This window comes from Sardina pilchardus, chromosome 18 (assembly GCF_963854185.1).
Source record: "Sardina pilchardus chromosome 18, fSarPil1.1, whole genome shotgun sequence".
NCBI classification, from domain to species: Eukaryota; Metazoa; Chordata; class Actinopteri; order Clupeiformes; family Clupeidae; genus Sardina; species Sardina pilchardus.
The window spans coordinates 12,025,024-12,048,880 of record NC_085011.1 but is presented as its reverse complement, the minus strand read 5'-3'; the positions used below and the strand labels follow the sequence as shown (position 1 = coordinate 12,048,880).

The window sequence follows — 23,857 nt, the reverse complement described above, 5'->3', positions numbered from 1 at the left end:
CCAGGGCTGACTGCCTTGGCTCATCGACAGAGCAGGAACTGTACCACTCTGCTGCAGGGACAGCTGGTGGGGAGTCACCCCGCAAACTATGAGCTACATCACACAGAGCAGAGTACAGGGCAGCCATCACACCGAATGGAGTCTCCAAACTGTGCTGCATATAAAGAAGTTGTCGAGTTTGTTAACGACTACCAGAATGTGCCTCACGATAAAATATTTTGATTGGAAATATGTCGGTATGATGCATTCGATCGTTAAAAGGGAATCAGAGACTTAATTTCAGACCAGCAGAGAATAAATTGAAAAGAGCAGTAAAACAAACAGCCCATCAGTGGTCATCTTTCTCAAACAGCTCTGCCGTAACCACGGCTACTGGCATGAGTCATCAAGCTCGTTGGTTTGCAAAGATAAATATTGTTTATCGTGCAGTTGAGAGGAAACCTTTCATTACACTAAATATCCCACATAATCTCATCTGAGCTCCAAACAGGTTGTCCTCAAAAACAAACATGATATTTCAAAGGTGAGGAGAAGTAATGGATATCGAGCATTACAAGTGACAGTCTATAAAGGATGGGCACTAACTCTGGCAGGCATTTCTATTCTATTAAATGTATTGTTCCCCAGCAGTCCTGGCATAGCCTGCTGGTTCCATAAAGATAGTTTTTCTTTTTCCACAGCTGACCTTGAAGTATTGAATGAGACAACCAGGAGAGTTAAACATATGACAGGAAAGATATTGATAGCCAGAATCAGGTAAACCTCAAACTTAACATTTTATTATAGAAAAATGCAACATCATGAACATCCTCAGGTCTACAGCATCCTGAAAAAGGGGGGGGACACATAAAAAAGCAACAACAGTGATCCTATGTACAAACATCAGTCCATGAATGTCACACTTCATCCGGTTTTGAAGAGCCACTGACGCAGAATGGACTTATTCATCTGGACAGCCCTCCCCCCAGCCACCCTAACACCACACAGCAGGCATGCCAACTGCGCCGGGCTGGGCCCCCTCTCCCCTCCCTGGCTAAGCGTCATCGGGTTTGTCAGCAGGAGGCCCACAAGGCTGCAGCATCTTCTCCATCAGGTTGAAGCGCACCCGAGCCTTGCTCTCGTTTTCGGCGATGGAGAAGTAGTTGAGTAGATCAAAGTGTCCCATGTAAGAGCAGTAGGAGTCCCGATGCTGGTTCACCAGCCATTCCCACTTGGTGGTGTCGGCATGGCCTGTGCCAATGTATTTGGACTGCAAGTGCTCAAGCTGGCTGTGGATATTGTAGCGATCAGTCATGGTGGATGACACAGGTCTGGAGAGAAACAGAAGTTATTTAACTGGCAGTTGTACACTCCTGTCTTGCCTGCCATACATTTGCCCAGTCAGACCAGCTAGTTGAAGCCTATGGACCAACTGACATCGTTCTTTAAACGAGACAAGACAACAGTTTCTTACAAAAGACCGAATAATAATACATTTAAACTCACCAACTTCGCACATATCCTTCCTATTTAAGCCGAATTTACCCACATAACGTGAGACTACAAAAAAGCTTCCGGTTGACCACTGATTGTAAACGTTGCATTGTTTTAGATCTGGTTACTTTGTTCCCACATCAAGTACTACGGGAAGAGCCATCAGTGACGTTGCTTCAATATCATTTAAAGGCGACATGAAATCACGAGCATATTAATCATCAATCTTCATTAGACTAAGAAATCTTTCGTAGCTTAGCCTACGACCAAACATCCAAACCAGAACATAACAAACTAGAACCTAGTTTAGCATTGTGGGCTAGCGATAGTTGCCATGCTCTAGTTAGCATAACGCCTAGCTCACTCAACATTAAATTTGCTTTCGTTGATGACAAACAACTCCGATAGTATAACAATTCTCGACTGACAGCTAAATAATTGCAGACGTGCCGAAACAAATATCGAAATGTTTAGTAACAGCCATACAAATGCGGCGTTAACCTAGCGATAGCATTCACTAACGTTAACATTCGTCTTCTTTGACGCTAACGTTGCTTCAACTTCTGCTTAACTACAGCTAACGATCAGTCTTACAATCATTAAGCTACCTCTTATTTCTGCACCTCAGTGGTTGACGAATTAAAGAAATAAGCTCTGAAATACATTTGTAAATAACTCACATGAGAGTCCAACGCAAGTAGATTGGATGATAAAGAAATCCGTATGCAATACCGGAAATGTGGATGTTACATAAAAGTTTTACCGTGTGGAAACACTGACACAATATTTGTTCCCCCCCAACCGAAGTAGGCTAAAATGAAAAACAAATTGTAAGAATTATAAGGCTTTGATAATAAGCAATGCTTCTCTGGCGTAGAGTGTCAGGTATAAAGGTAGAGCAGTCACATCCCTATGAGGTAAGTCAGTAATTGTCATACTCTTAAACAAAATGGAAGGCTATGAATAGGTTATAATCATTCTAGCCTATCCCATGTTCATATTTCTGCCATTTTCAAATGGCATCTGAATATACCCTATTGTTTCAAGTAATCTGTTACCTCACAGTAAATCTGTGATGGTTCATAGCCTACAATCAAATAATTAAATAATAAGTAATAATTAAATAATAAGTAGGCCTAGCCAACTCCTTTACTTGTAACTTGGCATCGGGACCAACCTAACAAGCCTGTAGCTCCCAGTTTTTACATGGGTTATGCAAAGTGAATGTTATACCACAACTAGGCTAATATGGCTGAGTGTGTTTGGTTGTATTTGGCTTGTTTTTTTGTCTGTCTGGCTGTCTGGCTGCAGAGCAGGAATACACAATGACTTCTAGCTAAGCCTGCATCAATAAAGCATTAAAAGGAATTGGCTGATTGCAGTAAATTGAATTTGCATAGTCTCACTGAAATATCTGTCAATTCATTTAACCTCACCATCTTTAATGCACCACAAAAAGGCAAGTTGAATGTATGAATGAATGTATGGATAAGACTACCCGTAACAGTTTTATAGATAGATTAGATAGATAGATATATCATAGACATACAGAGATGGTTTCATAGTGGGAACTGCTATGTAAGTGCCCACACCAAGCTTGAATTGCGGATAACAGACCAACTGGTGCATGTAAATTCTATAGAACAAACTAGCACTAATGGAGTTGTTGTTTGGTACAGTAGACACGTTTTCTCCAAGAGTAAATCTGATATGGGTCCCAGCTGGCTGCCCTTTCCACTCTTAAATGGAAACTGTGTATTCTGTCTGTAATCGTTCTCCCTGCTGGCTGCATTGGCCATTCATTTGGATTTATGAGCCGCAAACATAGGGACTAACGGCTTTTGATGACGAGACAGGAACGCACTTCAGTGACCAATACAGCTTCATGCTGATTACATTACAATAACTGATTAATGACAATGGGGAAAATCTTTGGTGTCATCCACAGAGGGCAGTGGTGTCCTCTTAGAGCCTAACAAAGGCGCCCCTTTGTCATATATCTACGCAAATAGTTATATGAGTACATGGTCTGGGAAAGCGTCTGAGGAGGGAAAGTGTGGAGAGGTTTGTTTGTTTGTTTTTTCTTCTTTCCTCTCACACTGACTAGCTGTCTCAGAGTGTCTCTGTGATGCATTATACCGAAAGCCCATGTGCAAACAGAGGATCAGGAGGATTGATCTCAACACAAACAATACACAACAGGCTGCTAAATGCCAATCCCCCTGTATTTGGTAGGAAAGCAGGCAACCATGGATGTGTCTGCGTGCGTGGGCTGTGGAGAGCTGATATGGATGGCAGCATACTGTGGGTATGATTGCAAAATGTCAAGACCGTGTCATTTATATTTACAACCAAACAGCCAACTCAATTCTGTGAATTGCTTTGGTATCTTCTGAGTATTATTTTATTTTATTCATTTGTTTATTTACTTATTTGGGTGGGAAAATGGGTTGAGTTAAAGAACCCTTACAAGAAAAAAACATGGTGAAATTGCACACACACCTCACAGTAAGCAACCAGAGAAGAGGTGGGATGATTAAGGGCGAAGCAGCCTATACCCCCACCCTAACCCTCCTGTCACCACACCACCACGTCACCACCACTACCACCACCACCTCATCACTCCCACACACACACCCCCGCAAATGCGGCAGTTACCGGAGTCAGTGGGCAGCGTGCCAAGGGGAAAGCAGGCAGGCGGGAGTGCAATGACATACGGCCGCCCATGATTCACTGTGCACATTACCGGCAAACTCGTTCGCCAGAGCTCCTCTCAGAACACTCTGCGGCTGACAGTGAAATGACCAGGACATGATGCTTACCTGGCTGAGGATTTTTGCAGGGAAATCCTCAGAGAGATCTGCATTCGTATGCGCACGCATTGATGCAAGCAGTCCTTCTTCACAAACAGGGATGTAAATTCAGGGAAAATGCATCAAGTGAAATTGTTTTGGGTGATTGGTTCACAAATCTTTGTTTTATTGGCACCATGCTTTGTTGAAATTTACTGCAGTGATTAGGAGCGTCAAGATGTTGGTCCCATATGTGGTTATGCAGAAAAATTGCTGTGATGTAGAAATGCATTAGCCTACCAAAAATTCCATCGTCTCCTATGTCTGTCCTTTTCCTTTTTCCCCCCTGTAATTTTTGAGTGTTAATCAGGAATTTGAAGGTTTACAGAACCAGAAGTGAAATGAACACATAGCTCTTTGTCCCATTGTACAGGCTGTGGGCCAAGCCTCAGCAGGGTATGTCAAGGCAATAAAACATTTCCATTAAAATAACTCTGTCTGCCTTCCATGCCTTGTTAGGCATAAAGCAGCCTCTTTTACCAGCTAATATCAAACCTGTGAAATGTTATTTACATGGCGTCCATTTTAGTAGCCATTCATTTCACAACTCTCACCACCTGCCCACTGTTTACCCATTCTGACAGCCACTTGGCCTTTTAGACACTTATTTAACGCTCTTAACAAAGTGGAGTTCTTCTTCAACACACTATTAGATTGAGTACCTACCACTTAAAAACTTTAATTACATCTAACTAGAGAGAGCCAGAGGCCGGTGTGGACTGCCTAGCTGAGCACCGCAGATAGCAGCTGACTGCAGGATGGTCTGGCCCTCCTCTGGCTCTATCATGGTGCAGATCTTGTGTCAGCCAGCATCTTGATCAACCCTATGGGGGTACTGAAAGAGCAAATGTGGCACATTTAATTAACACTACTAACATGAGTGTGGCAAAGGGGCACTCATGCAGTCTGTTCTGTAGAGACAGACTGATAAGAATGTGGCAGAGAAAGAAACTTGTCTACCGAGGTCACATCGGGGACATGATGGCTGTAGAGACACATCCACAGGTATGCGTGACATATAGCATAGCCCACAGCCATGTCTCTCCCAGACTCACAATAGTAATGGACAACAGCTCAACAATGCTGATTCCTCTGCTGGTCACAGAAGCAGCAGAAGCAGCAGTGGTTCCAAACACCTCGTCCCGTCTCCCATTTAATTCCCCTCAGGCACATCTCCCAGCCGCCTTTTATACCTGGATCAGTTCCTGCAATGGAGCTCTGGACTGTGGGGTTACAAACACTGTACAACGAGGACGATTATTTGATTTTCAGCGCATGACGGAATCAAATTACTGGGGCTCCACAGCCAGCCGAGATGCCCTGCGGCCTAATAAAGAATCTGGTAATAAAGGCGCCAGCCAGCCGCCCCTGCAGATGTAGCTGCCAGGAGAGCTCTGAGGAGAGATCGACGCCAGCCTGTGATGCCGTGCGCGCGTGGCCCAGATGCGGCCGGGAAGCGGCAAATCTCCTCTTTATCTTTCCCGTTATCGGCGGTGGCTGTTTGAAGGGGAAAGTCACCATTTTCCTCTCAGTGGTAAAGTGAACACCTCTCAGTCGTGTAATGAATGTTTAATGTCTCTCAGTGGTATTTGGATGTCAGTGGCGTCTTGTTGCTTTGAAGCAGTAAAAGGACAACTCTGAGCTCCCCCCCAAAATCCACCACACTAGGACAGATAAGCAGGGGTCCTTCATTTTATCTCTGGGGCTCATCAAAGAGTGACAGGAAGATTAATGAGATCAGATTCCGCCCAGTTATAAAATGTCATCATGTCACTCGCTCATATTGTTAACATTCCAGACAAAATACCCCAAATGCAACGCAAACCCATGTTGTTCAGTATACAGAGGTGGATTTATTTAAGCACTTATTTCGTATAAAAACATTCAAAGCCATAATTTATCATTTACATTGATACTCATCGATCAACCGTGATTATTATTACATCAAAATGTAACTTTTCATTCATGCATATTGAAAAATAAGTGGCATAACATGATTCATTACACAAGAACAATTGTCTTTAAATGACATTTCTATCATTTCAATAGCACAATGACAGCATGTTCACAGTGCAACAAAAGCACGGCACCACTGAAACATGACAAGCGTCGATTGCTGTGTCACAAAAGCTCTGACACAATTGTCACCGGAATCCTTTGGAATCCAAAAACAATGCGTGCTAGTGTTATTTAAGACTGCCAACATGTTGGAAATGGGTACATTTCTACATTTCAATTTCAAATTCAAGCTTAATTAAACCAAGCATTGTGTAGTATTTAAAATATATAAAACATACTATTTACATGAAACTAACTGAACTAATGTATGTACATGCCATTTTAAAGGCTTTCAAGGCTGAAGTTACACTGTTCTCTTTATTTGATAAATATTCAATATATTATATATATTGAATGTACTTTCAGTATACAACATTATTCAATGGGACATGTTGAAGAAATAGTTTTGCACTGGTAACTACCAAGAACAGAAAGGCCAAAGATTCACTTTACAAAACCAAAGAGCATTTAAAAAGCAAACAGACAACACATAAACACAAATTTCAGACAAAACACAAACCATACATTCTGCAGGACATACTATATAAAGCAGACAGCACAAAGCTTTTTTCAATGACTTCCAAGACTCTTTGTGAAGGCTGAAACATGAAATCCTCTCCTTGAACAACACATGACATTTACCAAAACCATACCATACTGTATGTACGTACATTGAATGGAAAAAAGCGAAGCGCAAGCCTTACTGGGCTTGCGAGCTGACTGCAGCCAAAGCTTGTATCACCATTCAGATTTGCATGGCTCTCTATGTGTATGCTCTTTTGAATGTGCGTGTGTGTGTCTGTGTGTGCGTGTCTGTGTGTGTGTGTGTGTGTGTGTATATATGCATGCGTGTGTGTGTGTCTGTGTACATGGTCTCTGTGTGTGTGTGTGTGTGTGTGTGTGAAACAGACCATCTAGCAAGTTTGGGGCATCACAGCCCCGTGGTCTCCTGCGTGAGCTCAGAATTCATGTCGTCACAATGCTGCCCGCACACCTCCACCGACGACGTCTCCAAGGCTAGTCATACCTGCTGGTTGGACCGGACCACCGTCTGGCCCGTGGACTGGCCGTCGCGGCCCCCGGGCGGGTTCCGCGTGTTCCGCGACGAGTTCTGCAGGTCCAGCACGGACGGCGTGGGGATGCAGAACTCGCGGAAGCAGCGCTTGAAGTTCTCGTCCAGGAAGGCGTAGAGCACGGGGTTGAGGCAGCTGTTGGTGTAGCCCAGCGCGATGCAGAAGTGCCAGGTGACCGTCTGGAGCAGCGACGGCGGCACGGCCACCAGCGCGATGATGATGACGAAGATGTGGATGGGCGTCCAGCAGATGATGAAGACGGCCACCACCACCAGGACCATGCGCGTGATGCGCCGCAGGTTGCGATCCTTCTCCTTGGAGCCCGACAGCATGCGCACGCTCTTCAGCCGCAGGATCATCAGGCCGTAGCACACGGTGATGATGAGGACGGGCATGACGAAGGCGAAGATGAAGACGCAGATCTTCACCAGGATCTCCCAGTACCAGGACGGGTGGGGGAACTGAAGGTTGCAGTCGGTGATGGGATTAGGAGCTATGGGGGGGGAGGAAAATGGCAGAACAGTGAAAAGATGAGAGAACAGTTGGAATGAGGACTTAGTCTTGACTTTCAGAACATGCCAGAGAATGATTTTTGCATTTTTGAGAGTTTTGTAAATGCCACACATCAGTGTCCCACAGCCCCTATACTGTACAGTATGTGCCAAGTGGGGCACTTTGAGGTGAGCCCCCATTTGAATTTTGCTATATGTCGGATCAATTTAAATTGAATCGGCAGGTCATAAATTCCAACAGTGCAGGGAGTAAAGCATCTCTCTTGCTGACTCTCATTTCAGTCTGCCGATGATTCCCGTTTCCTGCCTGCAATTTGTATGGGCAACTCTCCGTTCCTCAAATGGATGGGATCAGCAGTTGAGCTGGAGGAGATATATGCACGCCTTTCTGCTGCACTGCACTTGAGAAATGCAGAGCCGTCGCCGCGGTGATGAATGCTCAAGAGGGCCACAACCCGTATAACGATGTTGATAAAAGGACCGTGTCAAACCAGCACAAATATTACCTCATGCGTAAATCTATAATTTCCAAGTTAGAGTCTGTGTGTTTGTGAGTGAGTGAGTGAGTGAGTGAGTGAGTGAGTGTGTGTGTGTGTGTGTGTGTGTGTGTTTGTTAGACAGAGGGTGCTGGCATATGTGTGTCACAGGGTGGTAAGCATCTAGGCAATAGTGATGTTCCAATAACACTGGCATTGGGAAAAGAGTGTGCGGTCTCCTCCATTTTATCTATGTTTATGCATCCTGCGACCAGCACCTCGCAAAAACCTACAGGTGTGCGTTGGTTTTCTCACATATAAGTGATGTAAATAATAACATGCATGATTGTGTGAAAAGAATGAAAGACAAAAAAGAGGAAAGATAAAAGACTACTTACTATTGTACCTCCTGTCGTCAGTGACGGTGGCGGCTAAGACCATGACCGGGATCCCGATGGCAGAGGACAAGATCCAGATGTACACGTTGACAATCTTGGCGTTGCGCGGCGTCCTGAAATCCAAGGCCTTGACTGGGTGGCACACGGCAATGTAGCGGTCGACACTCATGGTGGTGAGGGTGAAGATGCTGGTGAACATGTTGTAGTAGTCAATGGACATGATGATCTTGCACAGAATGGTCCCGAAAGGCCAGGTGCCCATCAGATAGTTGACGCTCTGGAAAGGCAGCGTACTTGTGACCAGTGCATCTGCCAGCGCCAAGTTAAATATGTAGATGTTGGTGGCCGTTTTCATCTTGGTGTATCTGGATTATGTAAAGACAGGGGCATGATGGGACAAGGAACCAGAGAAAGAGAGAGAGAGAGAGAAAGAGAGAGACAGAGAGAGAGAGAGATGGGGGGTTGGGGAAGAAGAGACAGAAAGAGGGAAAACAGGAAATGGGGAATCCATTAGGGGAAAGCCATTATTTAAGTCGCTCAGAGTGACTGCAAACAAAATGAGTAAGTATTCACGAGAGGTGCTTTAATAAAGTGGTGTACGTCATTACTGTGCATTTGAAATGGGGGGGATAAAGCTCTGTTCTGTAAAGGGACTGTACTGTATGTCACATTGCTGTGTGCGGTAAGTGCTTGCTGTTCAGTAGCATGTCGTCATCATCACCACTACCGTAATTTCCCGACTATTAGCCGCGGCTTATACATTGATTTTGCTAAATTTCTTCAGCTATGAGGTTAATACAGGGAGGCAGTTAATATGATTTTGTTTCTTTTAACTTGCATAAAACACTGTCCCACGGCTTATATGCGGAAAATTACTGTACATACTGCCTGCACCCTAAGCTTAGAGAAAAGATTTGCTGAGCTATAGAAATCTGACTGAGCAGAAAGTACAAGTATATTTTTTTAACTTGCTTTAAACTCCTGGACGGTCTGTATTAAATGGCATGCTTATCTGAGGGCAGAGATAAGAGTAATAATAATATGGAAATGAACTGCGTAGGTGTGCGTGTCTGTCCTGCTCGCTTGATGCCGAGCACACTGAAAAGGCATTTCATTTCAGTTAATGTGCACGTTGCACTAATTGAATGTAATACAGACTGCAGAGACAAATACCATATATGTGATCATTATCTGGATATTACCCAAAGGAGAGAAAGCTAGGGTTCCGAGTCCACACACATAATTATAGTCCTTACGAATCCTTTGAAGATGCACTCACCTGTTTGAGAGTTTCAACAGATATGCATATCAATTTGTATGATGAAGTGCCCTTAACAAGCTGTTGAATCACAGAGATGCAATTATGATTTTGAGGCCCGCACAAGATGCAAGGCTATCTTTTCTTCCCTTTGCCTTTTATTTGTTCTCCCAAGGCTACTTCACACATGGATAGAGGGAGCTTCATGGATACCCCCCCCCCCTCATTTGAACCAATCAACATCCATTTGTTTAAAGACTGTTGAATAAACAAATAATATCAAATCCAATTCAACTACTGTGGAATATCAATGCTGCCATATTTCCATATTGATTTCTTTACTGTCAGGTGTAATTGTCTGTTTCAGATGAATTTCAAAATTCATTATTGTAGCACCCAATCTATGCATAAATAGCACCGTTGGTAAGTTTTGTCAATTACCAACATTTGTGTGAGCTCATTCAAGTGTGCTTGTCCAAGAATCTGAGCTCCTGGAAGTGGGAATTTCAAAGAGTTTTGAGGAGAGAGGTTGCTTGAGTTCCTGCCATCTCAATGGAAAGGTCTTTCTTGTCGTCGGGAGCCATTCTTTTGGTATTTGTTTCTTTGGTACTGTTATTTGGGACCATAGTCTACTGTTATCTGGGACCACTGTGAGACATTTTATTATTAAAAAGAAAAATACACAAAAAAATCTGTTGGTACAAATTATAGTTCATCCGATTTTTCCTCTCATAAATCTCTTCATAAATACTTAAGGAGGAGTGTGGATTTGAACAGAACTACAGCTGTGTTTAAAGAACACACATTTTTAACTCAACAAGTTGAAGATAATCAGCAGTGCATTCTAGAGATAGCATGAGCAGCAGCAGCAGGAACGTTTGTCTTCAGACACACTGACCCATCACTGCGTAACACTAACACTGTCCGAGGATGTGCGTCTTGTGTGTGATGGATGCGCCCTGAATGTTTATGGTGGTTGTCAGTGAGGAAGAGCAGACAATCGGCGCGCTTTACGTCACAAATATGCATCTGAAACAACGTGCAACACAACAGGCGGGTATAAGGGGTGAAACGGCCATCACGTCTGCGCTGGCTGCCTCAGTTTCTCAGTCTTGCTCCAGTGTGTGAGAAAAGGAGGTTCAACACTCTTGTGCTGCTCTGTCCAATTTCTGCGGTTGAAAAGGTGTTTAGAAATAACCTTCTTGAGCAACGGAAAATTGGATGTGAGAACAATCTTCCAGGGCTCTCAGTGTTGCCTGGAACAAAGGGCGGTCTGGAGGGCTATTACTGAGCAGAACATCGAATCGACTTTCGTCACTAATATACCTCAATTAGTGGCAGGTCACACCTATTATGTTCTTAAGACATGAATATTTTGAAAGGCCATTTATCCGCAGGAAATGTTATATATTATTCTTTCTATCCCTAGGAAATAGTGTGTACAGTAGCTTTGTTGAGTATAACTTAAAGGGATGACATCCAAAGGCTCACAACGCATGGTGCTCCATTGCTTTCAAGCTCTTTGAGGTAGACAGCTCAAGCATTTTTTCCCCGCTGATCAAAGCACACACTAAACCCTCTGGTGCAGCAAGGGTTCGATGGCACCCTATTAAAAATGAATTCGTCCAACCTTGTTATCTATAGTAATGCCACCAACTCTCTCGGTCCATTGGAAGTCGGCGGCTCCTCACAGTACCTTTGTAGCCACGAATCAGAGTCCACTGGTACCCGCCCCATTGCAGGATTAAAGACACTGCTTGAATACCGAGTTCTTGGAATTGCCCCCTCTCATTAGCCTGCAAGGGGTTTCATGCAACGGTGACTAAATTGAGATGACTTGTGGATGCCAGTGAACATGGTCCAAGAAAAAAGGAGGCTAGCACCTGCAGCTGCATCCAACAACAGTTAAATAATTAAATAAGGCTTATGATGATGTATACTGACTCCGAACATGTGAGGTTGTTTCCTGCCCATTATCATCATACCACAACATATTTGTGGAAACACAATAATTTGTTTCAGTGCATACTGTATATTGAGTGAACATCATGCCAAAGACGAAAGATGGAGAGCGGCCATGTTGGGCCCTGACACCTGGCCTTCACATGCTGGCACATCATAAAGAATAATCCTCCCTCTAAGTGACAGGTGCTGTCAGAGGAAAAAGGGCTTGTGATGGCTCTTGAACTTCCTACCTTTATCAAGCATCGGCACGGCAGAAATAAAAGAGGCCCCTCCCCAACTATTTTTTCTTTTTTGAAGCTACAAGAAGACATAAAATAGATGATTTTCTTTGTCTGAGATGTCACTTCAGTGACAAAGACAAGGGTTTAGAACTGTTGCCAGTCTATGAATGAGCCAAAAGAATTGGTTTGTTGATGATTTAATGACTATTTTTTATGTAAAATTGTGAATTGTGGACAAATACCATACACAAACAAAGAAATGACCCTCAGTTGAGGCTCCATTGTGCACGTCATGAGACCAAAGAGTGGATAGGCTACATTGCTTGTAGCAGAAACCTCAAACAGGTTGGTTGCTTAGGAACACCACTGCACATTCTGCCTGGTATATGCTCCCCACTTCTAGCATCCATTGGATCCAATCTAAGTGTTTCCCAAGTGAAAAATGACCAACATGTGGCCATTAGTTTGTATTTCTCTACTGTTTCTAGGCTACTTGAGACTGTAAGCTTCTTCAAAAAGACAAAATCTTTTCTTTACAGCCAGTCATTTTCCAGAGCTCCCTGTTGTTCTCCTTGATCTTTAATTGTGTTCAATACAGAGGTATTCATGTTTGTCATTGTGACACATATTCTACTTTTCTCCATTTGACGGCCTTTGTTCAAAATGAAAGAGAGCAATGGTGGTGACGGCCGCAAACTGTCAGTCAAACATGCGTTTGCCATTTGTGAAGGCAAATCAGCAGCAGCCATGAAAGAAAGAGAGATGTCGGAATGGGGGGTGTATCCCTGTCAGGGACTGGCAACAAGCGCTTCTTTTTCTCCGCTCTCACGCAACAGTGCTAGGTCTCCCGCCCGCCTGTCACTCACACTCTTGATTCACAAGTGTCTTGGAGAAAGCCAGCCTGACAGATGGGGTGAGATAATAGATGATGCTCTAATGGCCGGGAATGAGGAACATTCTAATCGGAATGTGTCAGACAGGCGTGATTGAGGCCAAATAAAAGATAATGCAAAAAGACAGTCTGCTCAGGCACCTCTGAGAATGGACCGGCCGGCTGCTCTAGACGACGCTACACTCTGGCCCTGATCTGGCCCTATTCCGGCGTCGACTTGTTCAGAGGTCGGAGCTGATGCAGCACTTCCTCCTCCATCCTGAAGTTGATGTCGACTGAGCTCTAACTTTCGCCTGTGCTCACTCTTCACGTCTCTTATCATCAGGGGGAGGCTTGGCACTGTTTCAGGGAGCCATCAGGGCCGTCTCTCCTATTTGTCAGGAAGCTGGGAGGAAGGGACTGACAACAGATTGCCATCCAGAATGTTCCGCTAACAGAGCAACCCCCGGTGATCACCTCTGCAATCAAGCGAGGAGACTGCTGAAGGCTACGCGTGCAGCTCAACAGTCGCGGTTTGAAAAGAGCTGGTGGTTTGTTACTGTCCATCAAATCTACCGTTTCAGCACACACTAAATGTCCTACCCTCAAACTCAGGTGAAATATTGCTGGATCCTGATTGAATATATTATTTATCATTACAAAACAGAAACTCTTGATGTGCATTATGCATTATGCATTAAAAGAGCTGGGCTCCCTCATGCCATGCAGTAGACTGAAACGAGATCATTTCAAGTTAAGGACTATTCTCATTGCCCATTAAAGTGTTTAAAGTGCATTGCAATATGAATATCAATGATTTTTAGGTCTAGGATTCAAAGATTGTATTTGCCACATAGAAAGAGATAACTATTGTAGAACATGTAGCGAAATGGTATTAGTTGCTCAACTTCTTGGTGTCCTGAGGGGTCATCGTATAAAGATAAAGAAAGATAATAAAGAAAGAAAGAAAGAATGAAATAAAGAGGGGGTTGCAATGTCTGTAAGTTAGTTAATGCAGTGTAGTTTTTTAAAAAACATTAGTGATTGCCTGAGGATAGTCTTTTTTTGTTTTTGCCTTGTGGCCACAGAGTCATCAACTTGACCTCAGCGGTCCGAACAGTCTATAGTGAAGGTGTGAAATGTCTTTGAAAATGTCCTGCGCCCTTATTCACACTTCTGTGGTGTAGATGAGTGTCCTGCAGGGCAGACAGAGGCGCTCTGGTGGAGCCCAAGTGTACAGCAGCTTCTTTGATCCTGTCCTGTGCACCTAGGATATCCTCCTGTACATTATGCTGTATATAATCTTAAGGAATTACACATAATATAAAATAAAATGTTTAGATTTCATAGCTTTCATATAGAAGAAATTCGGTATTAGATATGATTTGTATGTAGGTTGAAACCTTTATTCTTATCTGTTAAGACTATAAAGACGATGACTGTCAACAATATGGATGCATATTGTATCAAAATGAACATGAAATATCAGTAATTCAGTTATTTTACTCTGAATATTACCGTTTCTTTATAAAATCAATCAAGACGATACCTTCTTTAAACACAAACTGAAACAGCTCTTAAGAGTGCAACTGAAAACTGCCAATTTTTTTCAATAAAATGAACACTTCAGAATGACATACTGCAGAAGAAACCTCTTAATGTATAAAAAACGGGCAATAGGTCTCTAACTTAAACCAAAGCTACTTAACTCCGTGTGGTTTTGAAAAGCCGAGCAATCAGAGGGAAAGCCACTGTTTTCTACTTCTGCTCCCCTTCTAAAGAGAGACCCAGCTTCAGCAGCTCAACTTCATCCTTGTTTTCTTTCTTTCGATTGGGAGGAGATCTCGGCACCTTTTTAATAGGCTCATGATTTATGCAGTCAGCCCGAAGCAGGGGTTTGAAATGAAAAATCTTCTGGTGAATGAAAAGTGCTAAATGAACTGCTCCTGAGTTCTCCCCAGAGACAAGGCGGGACCTCGGCAACACTGCAGCTCAAATTATTATGTCGACGCACATTTGTGTGTAAGATTGAGAGGGCCGTTAAGGTGCCAGCCTTACATTTCTCACGTTACAGCCATCGGCCTACACCTCTTTCTGCCTCTGAAGCATGAACGTGGGTGTGTATGGGGACCTTAGTTATCCCCACCAATATTTTGGAATGACAAAATTGGCCGAACCAATATTTTACACGGTAGTATTATGTTTGTTGTGAAGATTCTATTCATTTAGATATTCTCATAAAGTGTACATTTGAAAGTGTGAAACTGAAGGGGATTTATCTGACACACTAGCCTGGGTTTTCCCATACTGCCTTGCGCGGTGATTTCAATCCCGCTGCTAAGCCAGTCTGAAAACTAACGCCCAAATGTTCGCCTGATGTTGGCGAACCAATCACAGAACATCCGAGAAGTTTCCGTTGCCTTCTTGCGTCTACATTCGACGCCAAAGGATTTACGGCAGCCCTTAGCGTTGCATATGAACGAGTTGGGTGAGCTATGTGTATTTGATAGACATCCGTGGCGCCCAATGAACGGATCTGGGCATTTTTTCAAATACGAGAAAATGAACGTCTGGTTGCCAGACCACGTCTCATTTGAGAAGTGGTAGGCGTTAGCCAGGCTACTGACACACATGTAAGTGTCAAAGCATATGGTTACTTGTTGCATTCGTGGCAGACTGAGAGAAGGCAAGCATTGACGGGACCAAGGGGAGACCAAAATGTAGCCAATCAATAGGAGTAGTTTTACTTCAAACTGCTTTTCACTCTCCCTAGAACGGTTTACAATGTCAAAATGCACCAACAACTTTTGAGTCCTCTCAGTCTCAATCTACTTGAACGTTATGGTACTTCATTTAATTGGGAATGCATCTTGAGTACGCACGGATGGGGGATAGTGGTACAGTAGGTTCCAGCTGGTTTATTGTTGATAATTATTATCTCCTTTTTAATGTACGAAAAAGGAAGACATGAAGGCAACAAAGACGAGAACAGAGATTTAGAGAGCTATGCGGTTCCCACTGACCATTTATAAACTGTGAGGGCACTAACGTAGACTGCACTCACTGTGATTTGGAAAATGGACAAGGGTTGTGTCCCTACCAAAGCTAAGACCAGACCTTGCTCTGAAGCAACACATTGGCACCAAGAGTGGCAAGGAAGCTGAAAGCATTTAATCTAAAACCCATCAAAAATAAATCTAATTTGCTTGCTGTGTAAAATCCATTACCTAACCATCTTCTGCCCATCGACAGTGGCTTAGTTGGACATGAACACAAAATGTAGCAATGGGCAAGAGATTTAACAACCTAAGCCAGATAATTGACTCCAAAGACACGATTACCTCTTACGGCTCTCCCTCTGCCAGTGATGGCACTCTGACTGCAAATAAGAACAGCGATGTTGGTAAAACACAGCAGTAGGGTCTCTTTTAATATTCAACCAGATAACAGCAGTGCATTACCTTAAACATGCAGGCAGTGTTCAGGTCAAGGTTGTTGCCAATCATGCTTATAGCAGCCACTCAAAATTCTTCCTTCGTGTGGTTGTGAGGCCCTGTGTGGATGCCTGGGATGGTTTACGGCTCCATCTGAGCCAGTATTTGTTTCCCATTTGCTGAGCCAGGGCTGTGAACAAGTGTTTGTGTACGAGTGATGTGTACAAGCACGGGAGTGTTTATTTAAGACCCGAATGCTGAATGGACTACTAGAGGACCATGTGGAGCTATTAACTGAATTTGACAAGAACTACACGGGCATAGCACCACATTTTTCCACCTCGACAAAACGAGGCACTGTTCCGGCCATTGAGACTTTTAAGGCGTGATATAAAATGTTCATATAGGGCTGATTTCTGGGATGTCACCGCAGATGTGTGTGCTTTAATATTATAGGTCTTTTCTAGACCATTTTTCTTGTGTCCTGCTGTCTGACAGCTATCTGCTGCCATCTTCCATGTCTGCTGGGTCCTAGTACATGTCTTCCCATGAGTAGGCCATGGTTAGCAGTGCATACATTTTCCTGTTGTACTGTCTTGAGGAAGGCTTAATGTCTAATCTCGATTCTTTCTAAACCGATGGTTTTTCTTTCACTGTTTTCAGACCATTGCTAGACCTTGTCTTTTTTATGTTTGAAATACAATCAACGATTCATAATTTGACCTAAAATGTACCATATTTGAGTGAATACACACAAATGTGGCTGTCAACACAGGTTTCGTAACGGATGGCTAAAGCATACTTTAAACATGTGCAGTCCATGCCTAGAACCATGGTCAATAATGCATGCCATCGATCGAAGAGATCAAACGCAAATGTCAAATCCTATATAAAGGCATAGCTTCACGCTGATTACAAATTCACGTTAACACACACATCAACACCTGTAGAGTATTTCAGAGAATATTCACTATTTACTCCATATTTACTCTGCATCAATACTAACAAGACTACTGTACATTCACCTTGTAGGTGAATGGCTCCGGGTTGCTGGGTTACATGAAGGACTCAAACCTTTCCTCCATCCAATTCCCATCCACGGCTCTTGTAAATGTGCCCCCACCGTATAATGGACAATAATATTGCCGGAACATGTGTGGTGATCAATTAACCACTCTCTTCTGGTGCCAGCTGGGAGCTAATGCATGTTGCGGGTGCCATTACCGACTAGGCAAGGACTTGCGTCTAAGTGAAGGGCAAACAGTCTCTTCCAAAACATTGCACACTGCAAACAGACATGATGGGTCAGTGGAGGAAATTGGCTGTTCAGAGTGGATGGTGTGGCCCTCCATTTGTGTCTCGGCCCTGTCAGTCTTACAGCTGTGACTGAGATTAACAGCCAGCGCTATTGATAATTTCTGTGGGCTCTACATAAATGATATGAAAATCATACGGTCTTAAATTCAAAAACAAACAGAGGAAGAGATATGATGGCCATTTGAGAAAGGTCAAATTTTCATTATCGGTAAATGTGTCCTTCTATAATAGGCAGCAATCACATTTTCATATCGATCTTTTTTTTCCCCATCTCCCTTTGAAAGAAAGCCAAGAGCAAATCAACAATTGCTCCCTTCGTGATGTGGTCCTGTTTTCCCAAACAATAAAAAATAATAAAAAACTGTTAGCACATTAGTCCATCATTAAGAAAATGTAGTGCTGCTGGGAAATCTTGATGATCAGTCTTGCCAGTACAGACCCTTTTTTTCTTCCAGTCACTCTTCAAAGGCATGATGTTGCTCAAGATGAGTGGGACTGGCAGATACTTGATAAGGGTGGGTATTGGGGGGGGAGGGGGGACGGCGTTGGGTTGACTAGGTAGATAACATGTTGCCATGACAACGAAAGGTACACCACACACAATCTGTATTTTCAGCCATAGTCTTCCCCTCTGTGACCACTCGTAACACACACAAACACACACACACACACACACACACACACACACACACACACACACACACACACACACACACACACACGCACACACACACACACACACGAGTGAAAGAGAGAGGCTAAGATTTAAAAAAACAAATGCAAAAGAAGTGATTTTCCTAATGATTGTGTCAGATGCCGAGACACAGTGAGAGTCACTTGATGGCGCGAGGCTTCTAAATGGCATAAGCAGTGCCAGCGCTGCGAGAGCTCCGGGGTGAAATGTAATGAGTGGTCGAGGTAACACAATTACTTTTCACTGGGGGCGCCATGAACATCCATCCATTTTATTACTGAATTGCTTAAGCACAAGCATTCATTTGTTGGGTTGCCACAGAAAAACACAGACAAAGAATCGAGGTTATTCTCGAAAGTGGGAAACATTTGGGGAACGTTTCCACCGCTTAAACGTGTCAAGAAAAGTGACCTTGACGTGCCTTTTCTGTCACTTCACCTAATTTGACCTTTTCCACCGAGTGAAATGTCAAAGAGTATATGACAGCACTCAGCTGGAGACAAGTAGTATGACACTGTGTCCCATAGCAACATGAAATCACTGCAGCGTCCCTGTCAAACAGCACTAATGACAGCAGGAAGGTCGACAAGCCCTTGTTCCGCTCCAATCGGGATATTGATCAAGGGACGAGAGCCAGCGCAGGAGTGCACTAGTTCGGAGTCAGCGTGCATTCTAAACAGGCAAGGTGTGAGGCTACTGAATGCCACCATCATTCAGTGCACTTGACTCTGAAGGGTGAGGCTGAATCATTATGTGCCTCATTCCCTATCCCCAAGAGGGGGTATGGAGTGATTTGCAAGTATCCATTGACAGCCCCATCAAAGATGAATATTTCATCATATACAGTACTTAAAGGGACCCTATGCAGTTTCGGCTACATCCACACTGTTTTCTCGCTTTTTGCTCGCAGTTCTTTCTACAGAGATCCCTCCTACAGCTTCAGAATATATTTACGACATTTCTCACTCTGTCAAGTCTGCTGTTGCCTCTTTCCCTGGTCCTCCAGTAACGGTTTACTTGCTTCCCTCTTCTTTTCGCCGGCCTTGCCATGGCCATCGTCTGAGAAACTCCATCGCTACCTTGTTCTAGCCATGCAGGGCCTGGTGTGTAGCCCTACATGTGTGTCCTGTAGTATCGTAAAAAATTGCAACATCGCGAGACCACAAGGCTTTTTCTGACTCTAAGGCCGGTGGCTCACCGGACCAAAGTTGCAAGCCTGGTTTTTCCGCTCACAGACGCTAGGGGGAAGCAAGACAGCCACCATTCAACCCGGAAAAAGTCATATAACCATTCCATAGAATCAGACGCTGTTAAGTTAAGGTAAATGAAGCAAAAGCTGCATTCATTGTTAGCTTTCTGCTGAAAATATAAACATATGAGAGGGAGGGCCAAAATATGTGCTGTATCCTTTGATCAGAGTATTATGTTTAATTAAGATGCCAGATGTTCTATATTTTCTCAATGTTTGTTGCAGTCAATACTCAAGTTCCATGTTGGTTATGGGGTGGGATGAATTACCTTGTGTGGAAGTCCAGGCTTGGGCCATTGACTGCTTGAAGTTCAACTAGCAACCTTTAAGGTGCTGCTAACTACAAGATCATAGGTTTGATTTCTGAAAATCCCAACTGACTGTATATCCCACCTATATCCTTTAAGTTGTACAAGATTAGGATGAAAGTATGTGTGTCTATGTGAGCCTCTACCAAATGTTTAGTTGTGAAAGAGAAAAAACCTCTTCATTGTGAGAAGCGTTGTGTTAGATATCTCAGTCAGAGTCTGATGTATTTCTCTGCTGTAGTGCAGATGGTGTGAGACATATAAATGCATCTTGACATTGTCTTTTACAATGACTGCCACCTCTGGAACTTGGCTGATTATAAGGTCACTGTCAAACAAATGTAGCCAACAGTCTCTGGCTTGATGGATAAACCCTGTAAACTAATATGGAATCAACGTGGCATTCTGTCTCAAATGTCATCTGTGAACTGGCAAATGGCTGATGACAGTTTTATTGGTTTTACTGAGATTTGAATCCCTCTGATTCAAAGAAATAAAATGGCCACTTATAACTTCTTTAATGTGCTGTATTGAGAAATTTGAGGAACAGGAACTAAATGACTTGTGCATATCCTCAATGTATGATTCTAATGTATATCACCGTACCTATGGCCGGGGAGAACCCAGACAAACCTGTTAACCTGTCGATCAGGCTAAACCCTGACCACATAAAAAAAAAAAAAGGTCCTTTAAAGCACCTTACAATAATCAGGACACTTCCACAACTAGCACATTCTACTTCCCTTCAGGGGTGAAACGCAGACAAGCAGCGTCTGCTGTTGTCTGAAAGACAAAATGGCCTTTAGGTTACCAGTCCACAGAGCAGGAGAGGCTGGAACGGATGTGCCCCTGATCTGGCCCCAGATCAGCTGGCTGCACGCCAGCTCTGGGCCGAATCTGTTCCAGTGTCGGCTGCAACGTGGTTGGCGACAGCGGCTCTCTCCCGAGTGATTTTAACCTTGCCTTTGGAGCTGAGTTTTTGAGTTAGGAGAGCTCGTTCAAATGCTGTGAGAGTAGCTGGGTGCAGTGGACTGAAGCTCAAGATCAGTGGATTTCCTCACTATCAAACCCCTGTCACCTGAAAGATTTTTCAATAACATGGCACTTACGTTGAGAACAGTCAGCACAAAATACTTCTATCGCTGACAGGGTAGCTTGAGTAGTGAGAAATTTTACTCATAACATAAGACAGTTATTTACGCCATGCCTTATTTGTGATAGCTACACTGAAAAGAAAATCTGTCAGGTTGCATCAAAAACGTTCTCACAGCCAGAGGTATGTTTTTGAGGAGACAAAACGTTGAAAGAAAAATGATAGTATTTTGATAATTAACAACATAACCTAGCAGATAAAATTATTTATATATAGACTTATAGTATATTAGACAGATTAGTTTACAGGATAGGTTTATTAATTGATATTTAAAACCACTCTCTTATAGTCTGATGGTTCTATATTGTGGTTTGCAGGCTTCACACTTTGGAGTGAATTTGTAGGTGAAGAAGACAGACATTGTGTGTGTACATAATGTTCTCCTTTCCCATATTTTGATGATTGATTGTAGTACTTTTATGATGCTCTGCTGTGATCCATTATAGCTTCAGTCAGTCAAAGCAAACCTGTTTGGGTGTAGTGGCATCCAACCCAACATTTAGTGCATGTGTATGTCCCCACTTCACTCCATGTCACACAGTAACAACACATGTCTGTTCATATTTCACAGTCAACCTATTCCAAGGTAGCAACAACAGTATGTGTGTACAGACAGTGTGAAATAAGGACATGATATTTCGACTGTTTTTGCTCGATTTCAATGGCTACTACGCATGCAGAAGGTGCTTAAACGAATTACCGCAAATGTATGCTGAACAAATGCACGTTATCAACATAATTTAGAATCACATGGGAGACCACTAGTCAGATATAGTATTGACACCATCTCTGAAATGTAATGTCTGTGAGAGTGTTGGCAATCACGGGCTGCTTACGCGCAAAGCGATAAGCGGGGAAGAAACGAGTTTTGGTTCAATGGAAAGCCCCTCAGTTCGTCTGGTCCAGTTGTCCCTCAGTGCGTAATATCGCGTACATCGTGTACTGCCTCTAAATACAAAACATAATTTAACTAAATATTAGAAATCATAAGTTAACCACAGGGTCGTGAGCGAATCCAAATGATGAGATGTAACACGTCGAGTCGAGCACTCTGATTCAGGTATCAATGTCATGCCGAAACATTAGGCTTTCTATGTCTCTGGGGGAGAAGAGTGGTCCGTTATTGGTATCGTGTATCCCTTTTAGGGAAATCTTGTTAATAACAAATCATTAATTAGTTTAAAACTAACTATAAACAATTCCAGAATACATAACAGACGACACACGAAGCCGTTTCCCATGACTATCGATGCGCTCCTCGTTTTACATGAACGTGAAAGAAGTAGTGAAACAGTAGTGCATGTGCCACCAGATTTGTAGCCTACGTGTAACGGTAACATGCAGTCATATTTCGGTGTCATTTCTGTCTAAACAATCCACGATTTTTAACATGTCCATATTCCAACTTCCAAACATTCAATCGACATTACAGATACAAAGTCCATTGTTATGTGAACTAAATGTTACCATATTTACATTGTGGTGCGTCGCCACGCATGTCCTACAATTAACAATGGTAGCCTAATTTACCATCATTTAATATGATCAGTCAGACCACAGGTATTTTCTTGTACTCATCCATTTACCCCTTCTTATTGCCGAAACGGATCTTGACTGAAAGCAAGGCTGCTTTCGTTCGCATCCATGCGGATGATATTCGGTGTCATTTAGTACACATACATGTGTCAAAAGGTGTTATCTGAGTACAGGAGGAAAACCAAAACTTCAGATCAACTGGCAACAGGTGAAAACATGTGATATTCATGTTTGCCATCGTCCTGCTGTCAAATTTATGATGCTGTCACCATGGTAATGACCTCTGCACCGTGAACTGGTGCAAACCAAACTTGTTGCAAGAATTCAGAGAACCTTCACTTGAGAAACTTCTTACCTTATAATCACATACATGACCAGGACATTGCCGACCACCCCCACCACGCATACGATAGAGTAGACCGCGGTGATGATGATGGCGATGATCACGGGAGTCGAACCCTTATCCTGCGCTGCCGGATCACAGCTCGAATTATTGGCGTCCACTTTAGTCAGGTTATCACTCAAGTTCAAACAGTATACACTGCTGTTCAGTAACGCAGAGTTGGAGTACTGGTACCCAAAGCCCGAGCTGTTCACAGCTCCGGCCATTGCTTACACGAGTGTATCTTTTCTGCGCTCCGAATACACGCACTGCAGGCAAGGCGCACGGCACGGCACTGTTCACCACTTTCTGGAATGCACCGTACCTGCCCGAAACCGTTGCGCGGAACCCTGAGTATCGCCTGCGGTTCAGCTACGAGGTGCCACAGTCAACTGAATTAAAATTCGGTAAGGAGTCTCCAGAAAAAAACAGAAATCGGGTCGCGTGAGAGGCTCTATCTCGACATTTGGAAAACATACAGTTCAAACGGAACCCTGTGAGCGTGTGTTCATTATATCAAGCAACGTGACGTCACACCTCGTAAAGCACATGACCCGCAGCAGAAGCGTTTTGAAAATTGTCCATGCTCTCTGGATACATTCGCATGCGGATGCAGGTCAAGACGTT

At 43.3% G+C, this 23,857-nt stretch overlaps 2 protein-coding genes across 3 annotated transcripts; both read right to left on the bottom strand.

Annotated features, from left to right (window-relative positions):
• Positions 1 to 757: 757 nt before the first annotated feature.
• sf3b5 (splicing factor 3b, subunit 5) lies at positions 758 to 2,252 on the bottom strand. Of its 2 annotated transcripts, none has more exons than XM_062519372.1 (2): positions 2,154 to 2,252; positions 758 to 1,310 (listed from the first exon to the last, which is right to left on the bottom strand). In XM_062519372.1, the coding sequence occupies exon 2, from the start codon at positions 1,292 to 1,294 to the stop codon at positions 1,034 to 1,036; it is 261 nt and encodes an 86-aa protein (XP_062375356.1). In that variant the 5' UTR covers positions 1,295 to 1,310; positions 2,154 to 2,252; the 3' UTR covers positions 758 to 1,033. The 2 variants fall into 2 exon arrangements, with proteins under 2 accessions (XP_062375356.1, XP_062375357.1); XM_062519373.1 differs by having other exon boundaries at positions 2,082 to 2,158.
• Positions 2,253 to 6,164: 3,912 nt separating this feature from the next.
• Positions 6,165 to 23,273, bottom strand: oprm1 (opioid receptor, mu 1). The gene is made up of 3 exons (XM_062519445.1): positions 23,204 to 23,273; positions 8,843 to 9,207; positions 6,165 to 7,949 (listed from the first exon to the last, which is right to left on the bottom strand). The coding sequence occupies exons 1-3, from the start codon at positions 23,218 to 23,220 to the stop codon at positions 7,405 to 7,407; spliced, it is 927 nt and encodes a 308-aa protein (XP_062375429.1). The 5' UTR covers positions 23,221 to 23,273; the 3' UTR covers positions 6,165 to 7,404.
• Between the last annotated feature and the right edge of the window lie 584 nt (positions 23,274 to 23,857).

Excerpts from the sequence above, each read along its gene's own strand:
- sf3b5 (XM_062519372.1), bottom strand. The coding sequence starts at position 1,294 with ATGACTGATCGCTACAATATCCACAGCCAGCTTGAGCACTTGCAGTCC.
- oprm1 (XM_062519445.1), bottom strand. Across the intron at positions 7,950-8,842 it reads TGACGACAGGAGGTACAATA|CTCCTAATCCCATCACCGAC; the intron begins GTAAGTAGTCTT and ends CCCCCCCCATAG.